Source organism: Rhinopithecus bieti, unplaced genomic scaffold (assembly GCF_001698545.2).
Source record: "Rhinopithecus bieti isolate Rb0 unplaced genomic scaffold, ASM169854v2 scaffold_4655, whole genome shotgun sequence".
Lineage (NCBI taxonomy): Eukaryota > Metazoa > Chordata > Mammalia > Primates > Cercopithecidae > Rhinopithecus > Rhinopithecus bieti.
The window spans coordinates 984,556-1,001,509 of record NW_016804517.1 but is presented as its reverse complement, the minus strand read 5'-3'; the positions used below and the strand labels follow the sequence as shown (position 1 = coordinate 1,001,509).

The 16,954-nt window shown below is 38.3% G+C and overlaps 1 protein-coding gene across 6 annotated transcripts in view; it reads right to left on the bottom strand.

Annotated features, from left to right (window-relative positions):
* Positions 1–2,044: 2,044 nt before the first annotated feature.
* The window catches only part of LOC108527547 (phosphatidylcholine:ceramide cholinephosphotransferase 1), a 320,286-nt gene continuing 305,376 nt past the window's right edge, over positions 2,045–16,954 (bottom strand). For all 6 annotated transcript variants that reach the window (XM_017868867.1, XM_017868871.1, XM_017868868.1 and 3 more), the window contains 3 exons: positions 7,685–7,838; positions 4,425–4,591; positions 2,045–3,770 (listed from right to left, as the gene is read on the bottom strand). In XM_017868867.1, the coding sequence (XP_017724356.1) occupies positions 3,591–3,770; positions 4,425–4,591; positions 7,685–7,838 (501 nt within the window). In that variant the 3' untranslated portion in view covers positions 2,045–3,590. The remainder of the gene's footprint in view (positions 3,771–4,424; positions 4,592–7,684; positions 7,839–16,954) is intronic.

Below are 16,954 nucleotides of genomic sequence, written 5' to 3'. Positions count from 1 at the left end.
GAGGAGGGAGGGCTTGCATTGGGGAGTTATACAAGATATAAATGATGAATTGATGGGTGCTGACGAGTTGATGGGTGCAGCACACCAACATGGCATAAGTATACATATGTAACAAACCTGCACGTTATGCACATGTACCCTAGAACTTAAAGTATAATAATAATAATAATAATAATAAAAAAAAACAAAGGATGTCAATATCTAGTGATCCAAACAGCATATTGTTTTCTAATAAATTCAGAAATCTAGTTGACTTTTTGTATATTGGTGGTCAAATTAAGGTTGGCATGCATTTCCATTGTATGAGGTATTATGAGATTTATCAAATTGATCAAAATTTGGCATGTGCTTGGGATACAAATAAAACATACAGCAATTAGGAAATCAGTCAAATTTTCCTCTCACACCTTATGGTGTAAATTTCTTGCTCCTCAGTCCACAGTAAGAGTATGCTTTACCACCATAGGCATAAGTTTCTCTCACTGCAGACTCTTACTGAAGAGTTTATGAAAGCTCACAGTACTGGTCGGGGAGGGTGGAAACTTGGGTTCCAATAGGATTTCTACCAGTTACCAGTTGCATGCCCTTCGGCAGGTTATTTAATATATCTGAGTCACTTTGGTCTATCTGTAAAATGGGAACAATAATTACACTTTGTGGTTGTGTGAAGGTTAACTAATATATATAAAATGTCTAACTTGTTAAGTGAGCCAAAAAAAGAAAAGACATTGAGAAAGCACATGTCCTTATACAGGCAATCCTTACCAAGTGTACTACAATTCTCTAGAATACAATGAGCTTTCTCCTTGTCCTTCCTGGGATTTGCACACTAGAGACCCAGAAGATATGTCAATTCATGAACCAGTGTAGTCAGCCATGAAGAACAATCAGCAGTGGATTTCGTGATACATATGTGGCATGTAAACTCATAACGATAAATTTTTATATAATTATTTCTAGTTTTTTAGGGAGAAAAGATCCTATTTTTAGTAAGTGCCAATATATCATTTCCACTTACTCAATTTACTTTCCCTTCCATATGGCAGCAGTGAATAGTCAAAGTTAGTGAAAGGCTGTAACAGTTAAATAAAGACCTATCCAAGGGTTTGGCTCCATTTGCCTCAAGAGGCCAGCACATTTCCCCTGTCTGATACACAAGTTTAAAGCCCCACACACTGAAAAGTTTTACTGGTTTTAATTTCCCTTTTTTTTTTTTTTTTTTTTTTTCCTGGAGATGGAGTTTCACTCTTTTGCTGGGACTGGAGTGCAGTGGCATGGTCATGGCTCACTGCAGCCTCTGCCTCCCGGGCTCAAGCGATCCTCCCACCTGTCTCCTAAGAGGCTGGGACCACAGGTGTGCATCACCATGCTGGGTGGGTTAATTTTTGTATTTTTTGTAGAAACAGGGTTTCATATTGATCAGGCTGGTCTTAATCTCCTGGGTTCAAGTGATCAGCCCACCTTGGCTTCCCAAAGTGCCGGAATTACAGGTGTGAGGCACCACACCTGGCCTCTGGTTTTATATTTCTAGCCTCCTTGACACATCCTTTATCAAAGAGACATCTCTACTGTTGACATTTTCCTTTAGTCACCACATCAGAAATAATAATAACCTTTTTTTCTTTGTGAATAGTTCTTTTCCATTACCACTGGTTATCATAGTACTATTACTCTATTTCTCACTTTGCATTTACTTTTCCTTTCCATCTACACTGGAGAAGCTATATGACTGCCAGGTATAGGAAGAAAAAAAACAACTTGGTTGAAAATTAGAGAATGCAAAATGTTAGTAAACATTGTTCTAAAGTTTGAATTTAAATTATATGTGACTCTTTTTATATAGTAAAAAACTCCATAGAATTTACTGAAGATTAGAATATATTTTAAGGAATCCCAAGAAAAAAAAAATCCAGATAATTATTAAAAGTCCCATGTCAAGCAGAAACACTCCATGAAGAAATTCTGAAACTGATTTTCTATCTTGCTTTAATGACTTCATTTATGACTTCTATGGAGAATGTGAACATAGTAGAAATAACAGCCATTTATTTTAAGTATCAGTTTTTATTAAAAAGTGCATTTTGATTAATTTATGATCTAGGTAAGCTGTAAGATACCAGTATACTCTCTGGAATAATAACTTTACAAAGATTTAAAACAAACAAAATTTTAAAAGCCTTTTTATTTCCTTCACCATTATTGTTTTACAATACAAATATCACCTTGTGAATACACAAAAAAATCCTACGGAAGATAATTCTGCTGCACGTAAAATACAGAATGGATATATATACTTCTTCATTCTTAAAAAACTATTTTGTTCTCCACATTGGCAAGTATAGAATAGAATACTTCCCCAAACATACGTATGTTAGGAGTAAAACTTAAGAGTTACATGCAGTTTCTGCACAAATATCTTTTAAAGAAATAGATCTCTTTTTTGTTGTTCACCAACAAAATTGTCATGAGAGTATGGATAACTATTTCATAGCTTTCAAGTTTTAGGTAAGTGATCATTTTCAAAACTCTCTTTAAGAAAAGATATTCATGGCTGTTTTTATTGAGTAGTTAAAATCGAACTACCAAATAGACGATAAAATAATTTAAGTGGTACATGTCATTGCTACCTGATCACAATATGTGAACAGGCTCTGACTCTAATTAACAACCTCATTATTTAAGTCATTGCAATTTTAAAACCATAAGCAGTCTTCTGATTCAATTTAGCTATAAATGCAAAATTTAGTAGTGTATACATATATTTATATTTTCATGGAGTACTTTATTTTAAATAAAAACATTTAAGATTGCCTACTGACCATACAATCAAGACAAGAAAGGCACTAGAAACATAGACAAATTTCTCTCCCAAGTTGCATTTTAAATTTTAACTCTCTTCTCTCTGACATGTTAAAATCTTTAAATTTGGTTTTCATAACATCATTTTGAAAATAAAGTTAGGAAATACTTAGAAAATCACTTTATAACAGAATCTTTTTTTTTTTTTTTTTGCACTTTTGAAACACTGTCTTTGCTGATTTTACAAAACCCAAAGTTACCAAACCTTTCTGTGTCTATCATTTTATTTGAATATCGGTGCAACAGGTAGAAAGATTTCAGAATCAAACCCCATTCAGGTACTTAGAAACCTTCATAGAGACATATGCTAGAAAATGGCTTACAGCCCAATCTTTGGGGCAAGAGATATGAAAAGTATGTTTTCCCAAGAAAATAATACGCTTTATTTCCAGATGTGACTGGAAAGACCAGAACTTATGATATAAAAGCTTACATTTATGCTGTTGCATCATATACAAAGGAACATGGTGGTTGCGGGTTATGTAAATCCCAAACTTATGAACAGGAAATGTGTACAGTGCATGATAGGTTAAATTTTTCTTTATTGTTGTCCAACGCAGGTCCTTTGGAGAGAAAAAAAGATCACAGTGCTGACCAGGTAACTCAATAGGTTAAGTCAAGGTAACCATTGAAAGATAATAGGAATAGGGAGGTGTTTATTTTATGGCATCTTCTCTCATGGAGTTCTTAGCACTTCGGACGATTTGTCTTTTCCCAACTTTGTACAGCTGTTATGTGTCATTCACCAGCCGGCTGTATTTAACTTGCCTACTGAGGTGGACTACTGGCCAGGGGAAAGGCCAATGGTAAGATCGAGGTACAATTCCTTGGACATTCTTTTCAAAGTACTGAAATGGCCTGTACCACCACACCCTGGCCAGGAGGTTCATCTGGGAAGCTTCCTTTAGCACCTAGGATAACAAAGAAACATAAACACATTTCTTACAATCTTTCACTTTAAGTTCAAATACTTGCCATGCTAAAATTCCCAAAGGATCCCATACCTACCCTGCGTGTCCACCCACATATCCCAGCTTCTCTCTGTCATCACCATTCTACACTCCACACTCATCTACAAACTGAGCCACATCTCAGTAGAAAAACAACGCCAATTCTGGGAGGGCAAGGAGAACTTATGGCTCACTGATCTCTTGCGTATAAATAAATACCTCAGTTAGCTTTTTTGGTATTCCTCTTCTGTGCTAAAATATTAACACTTAATTAAACGTTAAGTATTAAGCTTGTCATGTGCCCAGGGTAGCGAGAAGAGGGTAGGAAAGTGAATCAAGCAAGGAGGGACACAAGCTTAGAAAATATTTTTCATTTTTAATGGACAATGAAAGTGTGCTACTTATTCTAGAAGGAATTCCTTACACCATTATATTAATGAACTTTTTATTCTTAATTCTGAAGAGAATCAGTGTCACAAAACACAATACAATCTTAGTTGATTACCTCTTAAGAAAGAGAAACTTAAGACATCCATGGGTTCTTTGCACCCTGCCCAAGCCAGCAACACCAAGCCAGAAGCAATAGAAGCTGAAATCAAAAGGGGAGAAACTCACTTGCTGATTGGCCATAGTGTGATACCACCAGAAGAGTCTCGTGGTGATGTAATATGCCACCACCACGTCCACAGTGTAGTGGTCATGCGCTAAGAGAATACAGAAGATTCCAACTACGCTGAGAAGCCAGCAAATCCAGTGATACCACCAGAGTCGTCGAGGGGAATCTGAAAGGGAGAGAGAATTGCAACAGTCCCATTATTCAAATGACATTAAGGGCACTCAACTATGCCTCTACTAATGCTTCTGAATCCAATTACCTTGAGTCTTCCCTTCTGAAAACAGATCTAGTGAATCTAAGGGCTTTCATTTATCTGTAACCAAGGGTAGAACAGAAACTGCTTTTTATGATGTGATTATACTAGTGATAGTAATTCATATTTGGTTCTTGATTCATACAATCATAAATAGTGTTTAAAAGATGAGTCTAATCAGATAAGGACAGGTTAATGCACCATGCTTCATTTTTAAAAACTGTCCATTGACATTTAAATTTACCTGTAGTTAATTTGGGGTTGATGCTCTATATAAAAATCAATACCTTTGGTCCATAGAGCCTAATACAAGGACTAAGCAGTCATAATTGATTTAACTGTACTGCTTTCCAAGTTTTGCAACCATACACTAATCTGAAAGTCTTTGAGATTTTCATTTCTCAAATACAAGCAGAAAAGCATCCAGATGCCTGGGAATTCTAGTCCAAATGCCTTCTCAAAGGCTGAATTGTGTCAGATAAATACCTGTCTGTACCTCCATTTGGGAAATTACCTGAGAAAAACATCAAAATTTCTATTAGTGCAGGCCTTTCTACCTTGGATTCTCAATTGTGGGATTCAGAGGCTCTGCAATGTTAGGCAAAATGTTGTTTCAATATGATCTACACTCTCCACACCAGCATGAGCAGTTCAGGCTTTTATTGGATTCTCAAGGGGTCCAAGAACCAGCCATTCATTCAACCAATATTCACTGAGCCTCTTACATGCCAGGGACAGGCAATGCTCTAGGTACCTGGATCAATGAATACAAAAGGCAAGAAGCCTGCCTTTGTGGGAAGATCCCTTCCTAGTGGGGAAGAGAGATAAGAGACAATACTTATAATAAATAATTTATACATTATGTTAGGTGTTAAAGGCTGTGGAAAAATAATAAAGTTGAGCTGGATAAGGGGGATCAGAAGTATGGGGAGTGAAGGGCAGCTTGTAATTTTAAATGGAGCAGTCAGGGTAGGAATATTCTAGTTATATTAGTATTTGATACCTTGACAATACAAAAACAAGAAACAGCTACCATTCAATCTCTGTGTGACTCTATAAGTATCCATATATGCCATCTAATTTTAATTTTCATAAACTTTTTCCCACCCCATGAAGCAGATGTGAATATTTCATTGTAAACATGAGGAAACTAAGACTTAGGTTAAAGTTTCTTCCCAGGGTCATAGAGCTAGTAAGTGATAGTACCGAGGCCTCTGCCTCTCAGTGTGACACGCTGCCTTATTGTCAAGATGGATAAGGCTTGACCCCATTAAAGAATTTCACGTATCAGGCAGCAGGAGCCAGGAATCCCTCCCCCAGGGCTGCTGACATCTGGCCTATGTGATTCCCACTGTCCACATCCAGTTACATCCCAGTCCAAGGGCTAGATTATGCCCTGACAATTCTGAATAGATCTTGCTAGAATTCACTGTATCTGCTCACATACTGAGTATAAGCATTGGGACATCTATTCTCCCTTTTCTACCTCAGTGCCCTGAAGTGCATCTCTCTCCTCTTCCTGCATTTCCTTATCTTAGTTTTTCAAGAACAAAACTAGGTTTTGGCCCAGTCTGCTACCTGTTTTCTCTACCCCATAATCCATCCTGTTATCTGCTGACTCTCTTTATTAATGTCTTGAAGTGTCTGCCACTTCTCTCCATGCCTGATGCCATCAGGCTAGTTTCCTTTGTTACTGCAGCAATCTCCTAACTTTTCTCCCGGTCTCCAGTTTTGCCCCCCATCCAGTCCATCCTGCAAGCTGCTGCAAGAGTGATTTTTCTCTCTTCAAAGACAAATGACACTGCCCCACTGGTTACAACCCCTCAATGGGCACCCGATCTCCATCAGCTGAGAGTTCAGACCCTCTTCTCATGGCTTAAGCACCCTCTGTGATCTAGTTCCCACTTACCTGTCCATTCTCATTATTACCCCTACTCTGAATTCCAACCACTTAAACTCCCACAGAGTACCACATGCTCCCAAGACACCTCCAGAAGGCAAAGCATCTCCCTCCTCTGTGCCTGGTTCTACCCATTGCTCTTCATGGAAACCCTCTGCATAATGCTTATCAGACTGTTTCTAACAATGTGATACTGAGGATAATAAAATTTTCTGTAAGTAGGGAAATGAATAAAAATGTGTAGTTCATTTCTAGCACTGTAATATTAATAGCAATTAAAGTGAATGGACCAAAATCTCGTATCTCAAAAACATAATCTGAGGGTATTTAGTGGCAGAAGAATATAAATGGCATCATGCCATTTATGTATATACATTTTAAAAACCACAAAACAATACACAAGTACAAAAAAAATGGATGGAAATGATATAGGAAAGGAATGAAAAGGCTTTAATCATATATTAACATTTCATTTCCTTTCTAAAAGGGTTACCTGAATTAAATATGACAAAATGCTAATATATATTAATTCTGAGCCATGTATGCAGTATCTATAATATTATTTTGTGATTTCACAATAAAGTATTTTAAGTACATTTCTTAAGGGAAATGTCCCATTTAGTATCTGCCTCAGCCCTGAGCCCATAGCCTTGTTGAGGACAGGGATGAGTCTGACCCATCACTGTACCCTCAGGCATGTAGCATAGTGCCAAGTGCTGAAAAAATAGTTGCTGCATCAACACATAATCTACCATCACCCAATCAAGCTTGATCCTGGATTTCTGTGTCCCTTTGAGATTTCCATCTGGCTCCTTACAGCAGCTGTATAACTGGCTCATAACACACCCTGCAGGCTGTGCTTGGAACTCCCTCCACCCCAGTACTACAGATGACACTCCAGGACACCTCCTCCTCAGGAAGACCAGTTCTGTCCTTCCACATATTTCCCTGGGTGCCAGTTGCATGGTGATGCAATGAAGCTGCGACCCTCCTGAAGCCTCTAGTCTTGCTTCAGCAGATTTTCCAGAAAACGAGCTTTACCAGAGGACCAGAGTTCATGAGAAATGGCAGGTGAGGAAATTACAATGGAAGTCTTTTAGACTTACACTCTTTGATAAATAAGTAGGTGAGTGTTAGCATGACCGTGTGGCCACTGTACAGATAGTCCCCACACATGTTGTGAGAGCCAGTGATAGACAAGCCACCTCCAGCAATGAGCTTCATTATTCTCCGCAGTTGGGCTTCCCAGTCTCCAAAAAGCTGGCAGAAAAGAAGAAAAAGAAGATTCATTACAAGCCCACATGAAAATATGCTAAGATTACTATTCATATCCAGAATTAAGCTTATATTAAGACACATAAAATCCCCACCATGAAGTTTGCCCACTCAGCGTTTACCATTTCAAGAGTAGCCCTTGGGGGGGAAAAATGGTCCTATAGATGAATCATGTGGCTTCAGGACTTTTCAAAGTTAGCACTTTTTAAAGCACATGTCAGTAGATGTTTACCCAGTTTTCAAAACTGACAATGATAGAGAAACACTACTTCTATCTGACTGACTGAATAATTGCTTTAGTATAACTATCATTTAGGGAAAAGAAAATTTAAATCCATAGTCTAGGAAAAATTTAAAGATGTATTATTACCATGGTTGGCCTAGAAGACAACTGTCCTACTAACTTGGCTAAAGATTGGGGGAGTCAAACATATGAATATTTTTGGTATGTGAATGTTCAGGGATCATGTTGAAACAAGGGATGTGCCTTTAATCTTCTCAAATTACTTGGGGAGCATTGGATAATTTTCCAGATTATAAATTAATTTACCTGTCTATGATACAAGTCTGTGCTCAACACCAGAGTAATAAATAGCTTCAACAACTCATTCAATGCAACCTTTATTTGCTCTGTCAAGTAAAATGTGTGACTGTCTATATTTTCTGCTTGTCAGTACTCTTTTAAATTCTGGTTGTCCAATTTAGTTACCATGATCCCTTTTCAATATTTAACTGATAAGAATCCAGCTTTGGGAAACATGTTTTATTATAATTTCCTTCAAAAAAATTATCAAGACTTCTGATTAAGGATGGAAGGATGATATGTCAGTGAAGTGTGGGAAATTTAAAAAAAAAAGGTAGATTGAGCACACCACACAGGATATAAATTTCCAAATCCAAAGTGATCACTGAATGCCCAACATAATGGAAGAAAACAGACCTACAGATCAAGAGTCAGCATCATAGGATTTCAGAATCTGGGGACTAAGAAGAGACTCCAAAGCCTCCAGAGATTAAAAACAAGCTTTATATAAAGGATCATTAGAGTAAGACTTTTCAAAAGCCATACTGAAAAACAGAAAGCTTTGAGAAATGCCTTTAGATTCTGCGGGGAAACGATTTCCCACTTAGAATTCTGTACCCAGCCATATTACCACTAAGCATAAACTAAAGGATAAACTAAGGATAAATTAAAGCCTTTTTCATATATACATGATTTTAAAATATTTACCACTTCTATACTCTTTTCCAGGAATCACAGAGGGTACAGTCTCGATAGTAAGGGAGTAAACATGGAGAAAAGAAGAAACGGGACTCACTAGGATGCCAGTAAAGGAGAGATGAAGGACTGTGCAGTAGCTCACAAGTTTGGGCTGGAAAGCAAGCAGTCAGAATGCTCTGGAGAGATGTCATCACGGAGATGAACCCAACAGAATACCCAATGCCTCTGGCTATATCGAGAGGAGTTTCATAACTTGGGGGTAAGTGCAAAGAAAACTGCTAAAGCTAAAAACCAAGGCAATTACTAACTCTACAGGAAACAAAATGTTGTGCAGAGAAGGAAAGTAATTCTAGGAAACTACATGCCTTGGCCATGAATAGCATTTACAGAACTGGAATAATGTAAGCACTGCATATTGAGCTAAACAAAGGACAAAGGACTGCACAGCAAAGACAGGATAGGAAGCCTGAACGTGTGTAGTGGAGATGGGGTCAGAGAGTAGGGATCATGAAGGAGGAGTCACAGAAGGACACTAAAGCTTTGCCTTCTACAGCAGAAGTCAGTAACAGAGAATGCCTATATTCAAAAATTACAGAGTAGCAATATCTCATGTCATGTGGAGACACAAAAGTAAACACATTTAAAAAATCTAAAAAAAAAAGAGTGAATGACATAGAGTTAAATAACGCAAAGTTCAGCTAGAAGAGTTGGAGCAGAATAGGAAAAGGTACTGTTGGGGTCAGGACCAGGAGACTATTGTTTTTTCACATCAAGTTGTGTAGAACCATTTTATTTTTTAAACCGCATGCCTGTATAAACATGATACATTTTTTTTTTAAGTTTCAAATTAAAAGTTTGGTCTAGTTCTGTTATAACAATGGATAAAATGTAGAAGAAAATTATGGCAAAAAAGCTTGGGTATTTCTTCATTTTACAGTATTTCATAATGCCCTTCAAACTCCCTCTGTGTTTTAAAAATTATAAATCATATCCTCGAGACAGCATCACCCATAATTTGTCCTCTCATTTGAGCATGAAAATCTTTGTGGAGAAACCATGTGTTTGGGCAGAAGGGAGAAATTATCAAGTAAACCTGGCACTGAGAAAAAAAGCAAAAATTTAATGCTGTATTTCTCACAGGTGCCCTTAAAGCCCCTAAGCTTCCTTTTAAAAATATCTTCCTATGTTTATCAAACTTCTGCAAAGGGAAAACTTCTTTAAGTTTAGTGGGAAATAGAAAAAGAGAAAGAAAATGTTAAATTATGTTTAAAAAAAGCAAACAAAATACAAGACAAATTACAAAACAGTTGCAGCAGAAACAAGTTAATATCTGTATTGTTTACACAGCACAGAGAAATCAAGTAAAGTAAGACCAACTTAGGAAACAAAATTTATCAAAGGACAAGGGATGTGACCAGTTAGAGGCATAAACTCTGTCAAACAAACATAAATAAAAATGAACATAACAGGAGCTCATTTTCACATGTTGAATTAGCAAAGCTTAAAAGGAAAAAGAGTGAGCCAATGGTGAGGCAAGCACAAGCAGAGCGAGGCTTGTTTAAATGGAGGGGATAGGGGGAAACAGTAGCTGTCTCCGAAGTAGTGCAGGGGAAGAGCAGGCTGCGAAAAAGATACCTGGGGGTAAAATCACAGCTCTTCGAACGATTTGCTGTGTGACCTCATACAGCTGAACCATTCTAAGCCTTGAATGAGGCTCAGATATAAAGAATATATTTATTATCATTGGCAAAATCTGAGAAAATAATCATCAATAGTTTGTCAGCAATTTAAAGAGTCATAACTTCTGACCCAGTTACATTGCTTCTAGGAGTCTACTCCAAAGAAATAATATCAAATATGAAGAAAAGTTCTATGTGCAAAAATATCGCACCATCACACTAATTACAAAAGCAACAGGCTGGGAGTGATGGCTCATTTCTGTAATCTCAGCACTGTGGGAGAGTCGCTTGAAGCCAGGAGTTTGGGACCAGTCTGGGCAACACAGCGAGACTGTCTCTACAAAAAATTAAAAAGTAAGCTGGGTGTGATGGCATGTGCCTGTAGTCCCAGCTACTTGGGAGGCGGGAGGATCCTTTGAGCCTAGGAGTTCAAGGATATAGTGAGCTATAATCATACCACTGCACTCCAGCCTGGGCAACAGAGTGAGACCCTGTCTCTAAAAAAAAAAGCAACAAACTGGAAACAACCTAAATGGGAACTGTTAAATAACTATTCAAAACCTGGTCTTTCCAGCGACAGTATTGGCAAGATGGGGTGCCTGCTGTAAATGCATTCTCAGGTCCCAAGGTAGATCAGTGAACCAGAATCTAAGGTAATTTAAGTGGACATTAAGATTTGAGAAGCCCTGAACCAGGCTACAGCTGCTTACCAAATTATTTAAAAATAAGTTTACAGTGACTGTATAGTAAGTTTAGATTATAAGCATATTCCTCTATTAAGAGAAAAAACAGGAAACACAATGTTTGGTATAACTATAACTGTTTTACAAACACTATGCGCAGAAAAAGTCTAGAATGTAACATATTAAATGTTAACAGGGTTAGCATAGAAATTGGTAGGATTTCTTCCAGTCTGTCCTGGTGTGGCTTCCCCTCCTCTCCTTTGGCCAGAAAGAGAGGGATTCCCTTGGAGCTCTGTCTGCACCCAGACTGCAATTCTGGGATGCACACTGACTTTGAATCCAGGCAGGAAATGTGAATGGGAAAAAAGAAAAGAACAAAATGAAACAGGAAACTCTGGACTGGGTCTTTCATACCTTGCATTTTGGTTTCCTTCCTCCATCTGCCCACTATCATTTGCTTTTGATTCCTCAAATAGCTGATCCATATATTCTGCCCAGTGTTTTTTGGCTGCATTCAGTGTGAAAGAAAGATGGAGTGTGCTTACTCTATTATAACTGGAATTGCAACCTTGCCTATCAGTAGCTTTGGAATGTCTATTTTTGAAAGCAGAGATAATTTAAGGGAGACATAAAAACTTTCAGTGGATACTACAAAGCTGTGACAAGAAAGTCTCATATCTCTACCACTTTGTGCATTATGGTTTCCCAGGGTCACAGAAAACCAATAACCAGTAAAAACAGGCAATATTCTTCAAATTCTAATGAACTATCAAGAAATTAGGTGAACTGGCCAAATCACTTACACAATACCAAAGCATAGAAAGAAAGAGCAGAAGGAAGAGGGAAAGGTTTCTGAATGAGACACACTGGCAAGTACATTTAGAACCAGCGAGCCTTTGGTTATGAAAGACACACAGGTTTCCCCAGTGTTTTTTCAGTGCTAACACAATGTACTGATGACAGTCTGTTTGCCATTGTTCAGTTTGCAGATGGCCTAGAGCACTGGCTTTTTCTAACTACATTTGCAGAGCAGGGGTACTGACTGCACTTCAGCCCTACTAGGAGGAAGGGGGTATAACCTAGATCTAAAACCCATCAAATAATGCTGCACAAATCAATGGCTTTCATAGCTTTGACAGCTTTGGTATAGCTTTGTTGAAGAGCTGAAAGTGAGTACTAAGGACTAGAAATGCTATTTAAAATAAGCATTGACAATGGCTAATGCTGCAGCTTAGAGCAGCCCAGGAAAGTCAGCAAGGCAGACCCTATCTACTGTAGACCTCCAGTGTTGGAGCCGAGACTGGAATCCAAGTCCTCTGACTATTTAAATGTGCTGTTTACAAAACTATATGCTGCCTCGTGCAAGCTTGGCCCTCACAAGCTTGAAAAAACCAGGAACTCAATACATATAAAGGAACTTTTCCTTCAGCAGCCTAGGTACCTTGCAGAAGTAATATCATACTATTCCAACTACCATGAACAGCCAGACATTTTCTCAAAAGTCCCTTCCCTACCTCCCTCCCTCCCTCCTATTAAGACAAATTATTTTGTTTTGTTCCCAAAGATCAGTCTTCCTCTAGAACAGAAAATTCATTATCATCCACAAAATGCAAAAAGGCTGCTGTTAAACACTCAGACCAAAGACCATATCCAATACAGGGATCAAGTAACAGGATCAGGAGGAGGATTGGTGGAATCCTCATCAGTCTGCATCTTCAGCAGTCTGCAACTGAGAAACACACATTACACACTGTGGTCTCCCTCAACATCAACTTCCCAAGTGGCCCAAAACAGCAAAACTAGGCCGGGTGCAGTGGCTCAAGCCTGTAATCCCAGCACTTAGGGAGGCCGAGACGGGCGGATCACGAGGTCAGGAGATCGAGACCATCCTGGCTAACACGGTGAAACCCCGTCTCTACTAAAAAATACAAAAAAAACTAGCCGGGTGAGGTGGTGGGCGCCTGTAGTCCCAGCTACTCGGGAGGCTGAGGCAGGAGAATGGCGTAAACCCGGGAGGCGGAGCTTGCAGTGAGCTGAAATCCGGCCACTGCACTCCAGCCTGGGCGACAGAGCGAGACTCCGTCTCAAAAAAAAAAAAACAGCAAAACTATGCCACTTCCCGAATTTCCACTGGCATGTAACAGCCCTCCTAACCATGGCACTTAGAACCAGTGAGTGAGCCTTTGGCTATGAAAAAAGAAGTTTCCGCAAGTATTTTTCAACTCTAACACCATGTGCTGATGAACAGAAAATTCATTTCATCCATGAAATGCCAAAAATGCTGCTCTTAAACCCTCGAAGACCAGATCTGATAAAGGAATCAAGCAGCGGAATTAATGTAAGTTATGGAATGTCCTTTAGCCTGACTTTGTAGTCCCCGCCGGGAAGGTAATGTGTTTGAAAGTGTGATGAATGCTTTAGATTTCAAAGCAGCAATGAAGAGGCTCAAAGCTGCCTTTTACAATTTCTCCTGCCTTATTTTACAGTTGGTCAGTAAAAACAGGACTTGTAGGGTAGTTTTACAAAATAAAATATCTTTTGTTTGTACAGAGATTCCAACATTTTAGCAGTGTTTTCCCATCAACTATCTCACTGTATCCTCACAAGCTTGTCAGTTGGTGAGTGCAGATGTTACTATGCCCATTTAAGAGAGTGGCTTACCGACCAGTACCAAGGTCACACAGAGTGACTCAGGTGGGTTCAGAGCCCAAATGTCTTACATCTGAGCTAAACGATCTTGCCTTTAGGTCCCTGGAAAAAGCCTGCTATTGTTGCAAACACCTTTCCAAATGACAAGGACAATGCCCAAGGCTGGACAATTTCTCCAGGTTTACTTTTTGTTGTTCTTGTTGTTGTTCTAATGAAATTTAACCAATTTTACGTATGTCATTTATTAATACACAATTGAATAGCTAAAATAACATTTATTCACTATTCACTAACTACCTATTTTTCGTAAGTACAGTTTTTATTTAAATCAAGCTCCCCTGTCTCTATAAAAGTTCTTTTTTTTTTTTTTTTTGAGACAGAGTCTCGCTCTCTTGCCCAGGCTGGAGTGCAATGGCACAATCTCGGCTCACTCCAACCTCCGCCTCCTGGGTTCAAGCGATTCTCCTGCCTCGGCCTCCCAGGTAGCTGGGATTATAGGTGCATGCTGCCACACCCAGCTAATTTTTTGTATTTTAGTAGAGACGGGGTTTCACCGTGTTGCCCGGGCTGGTCTCGAACTCCTGAGCTCAGGAAATCCACCCACCTTAGCCTCCCAAAGTGCTGGGATTATAGGCGTGAGCCACCTTTCCCGGCCTATAAAAGTTATTTCTATGGAATTCTTTCACAAACAAATTGCAAATTTTCTGCCTTCTCTCTTCTTAAAGCATTCTCAATTGATTTTAACTTTCCTTGTTTTACATTGTGCTATACTGGTCTCCAAGCTCACTTTTATAGGAACAACAAGGAGCATGAATCCAACTTCCAACTGCAGTTTTGGGCTACCATGCAGGTGGCTCTAGACAAACCATTTTGCCATCCTAGCCTCAGTTTTCTCACCTGTAAAATGGCAAGAACATTTTCTCATCCTCAGCCTCCGCCCACCAAAGCAAGACAATGTTTATAAAAGTGATTGCTAAAATATAAAGTGTTATACAAATTTTAGGCAGCATTGCTTAATAATCCAAGTTAGGTTCATCTTTTGGGGGGTTCTTAAGGGAGAACTCAATGCCTAACAGCCAGCAAGTGAAATATATAGATGATTTTCCTTAAATACAGATCCCTGCAGGATACTCACTGGTGGCCATCTCTTGATCACTCAAGAGACTTTTATGTGTTCTCTATACATATGGTAATCACTCCACTCCTGGAAAGATGTGGTTTTTACCCACAAATATTATGCCTAGCACAACTGATCTAAAGTACAAGAGATTTCACTCCTCTTAGAATTCATATATACAACTTTTAAAATAGACTTTTCCCTTTACTCAGCTATGAAGAATCTGGCTGCCTGCATTTCTCCATTCTCAAATGTACTCATCAATTCCTATACTAAGCAGACTTATGTTTGGGGTAGGGGGTGTCTCTAAGCAATTATCAGCAATAAAACACTAGTCTCCTACCAGCCTCTCCTTCCCCCAGCAAAAAAAAAAAAAAAAAAAAAAAAACTTTTAATTTTGTTGTAGTCTCTAAACAGAAGACTTATCAAAGGCTTCATAAAATCTTAAATATACGTCAGGTATGGATTTCTATTACCCATATTCTTCTTTGTCACATTAAAGAAATCCAGCATTTCAGTCAGGCAAGATTTCCCTTTAACAAAATCACGGGGAGGGGGGAGGGGGGAAGGATTGCATTGGGGAGTTATACATGACATAAATGATGAATTGATGGGTGCTGACGAGTTGATGGGTGCAGCACACCAACATGGCACAAGTATACATATGTAACAAACCTGCACGTTATGCACATGTACCCTAGAACTTAAAGTATAATAAAAACAAAACAAAACAAAACAAAAAAACAAAATCACATCTCCTTTTGTTAGGAGTGTTGGAGGATCCTTCAGTCTACCGGGTTAGGAAGTGAGATTTGCCAAAAAAAAAAAAAAAAAAATTGCCCTTGGCTTTTAGTTTGAAAATTATAAATATGAAAAGTAGCAAGTGAACACCTGTACACTTGTAGACACTTCATTTTGGCTCATTAATTATCAACATTGTATCACATTTTCTTCTTCTTTCTCTCACTTTTTTTCCTGGGTCCTTTGAGAAGAAGTTGAATAAATTAAAACACCTCACATCTAAATACAATAACAAGGATATTCGCTTCTAAAATCACACTCATGAAATTTAACAATTTGTAATGCTGCCATACTGAAAAAACAGTCCATATTCAAACTACCCGATAGTGTCAACAACGTCCTTTAGAGCTTTTTTCCCCCAGTCTAGGTTCCAATCAGAGAATACACATTGAGTTTACTTGTCATGCCCTGATTTCTTCTTAGTCTACTACAATTTATCAGTCTTTTTTTCCTCACGACACTGAAGAGCCCAATCCAGTTTCTTTATAGAATAGTGCTTGATTTGGTTTTATCTGAATGTTGCCTTCTGTTTAAATCCAGCTTAAACATTGTTGCCAGGAATATTCCCGAGATGATGCTGTATCCCTCTCAGTGCATCACATTCAGAAGCACCTGATGTCATTTGTCCTTCTATGGGTTTGATCACTTGACTACGGGAATGTCTACCGTATTTCTCCATTAAATACATACCTTTGCCCCTTTATAATTAATAAACAATCTGTTATTTTTTAAAATTATGTAAATATTATGATCGCCAACCTTTTACACAAGGACCTTAGCATCCAGTGATGATTCTAAATTATAATTCTTTAATTATTACTGTAGTGGTTGCAAAATAGTAATTTTTTATTTCTAAAATTTCTCTTATTAGTTTTATGATTAGTAACTATATATTAGTTATTTAGAGTCACACATGGTCAGCTCTGAGGCTTTTTAGAATTCCCCAGTAA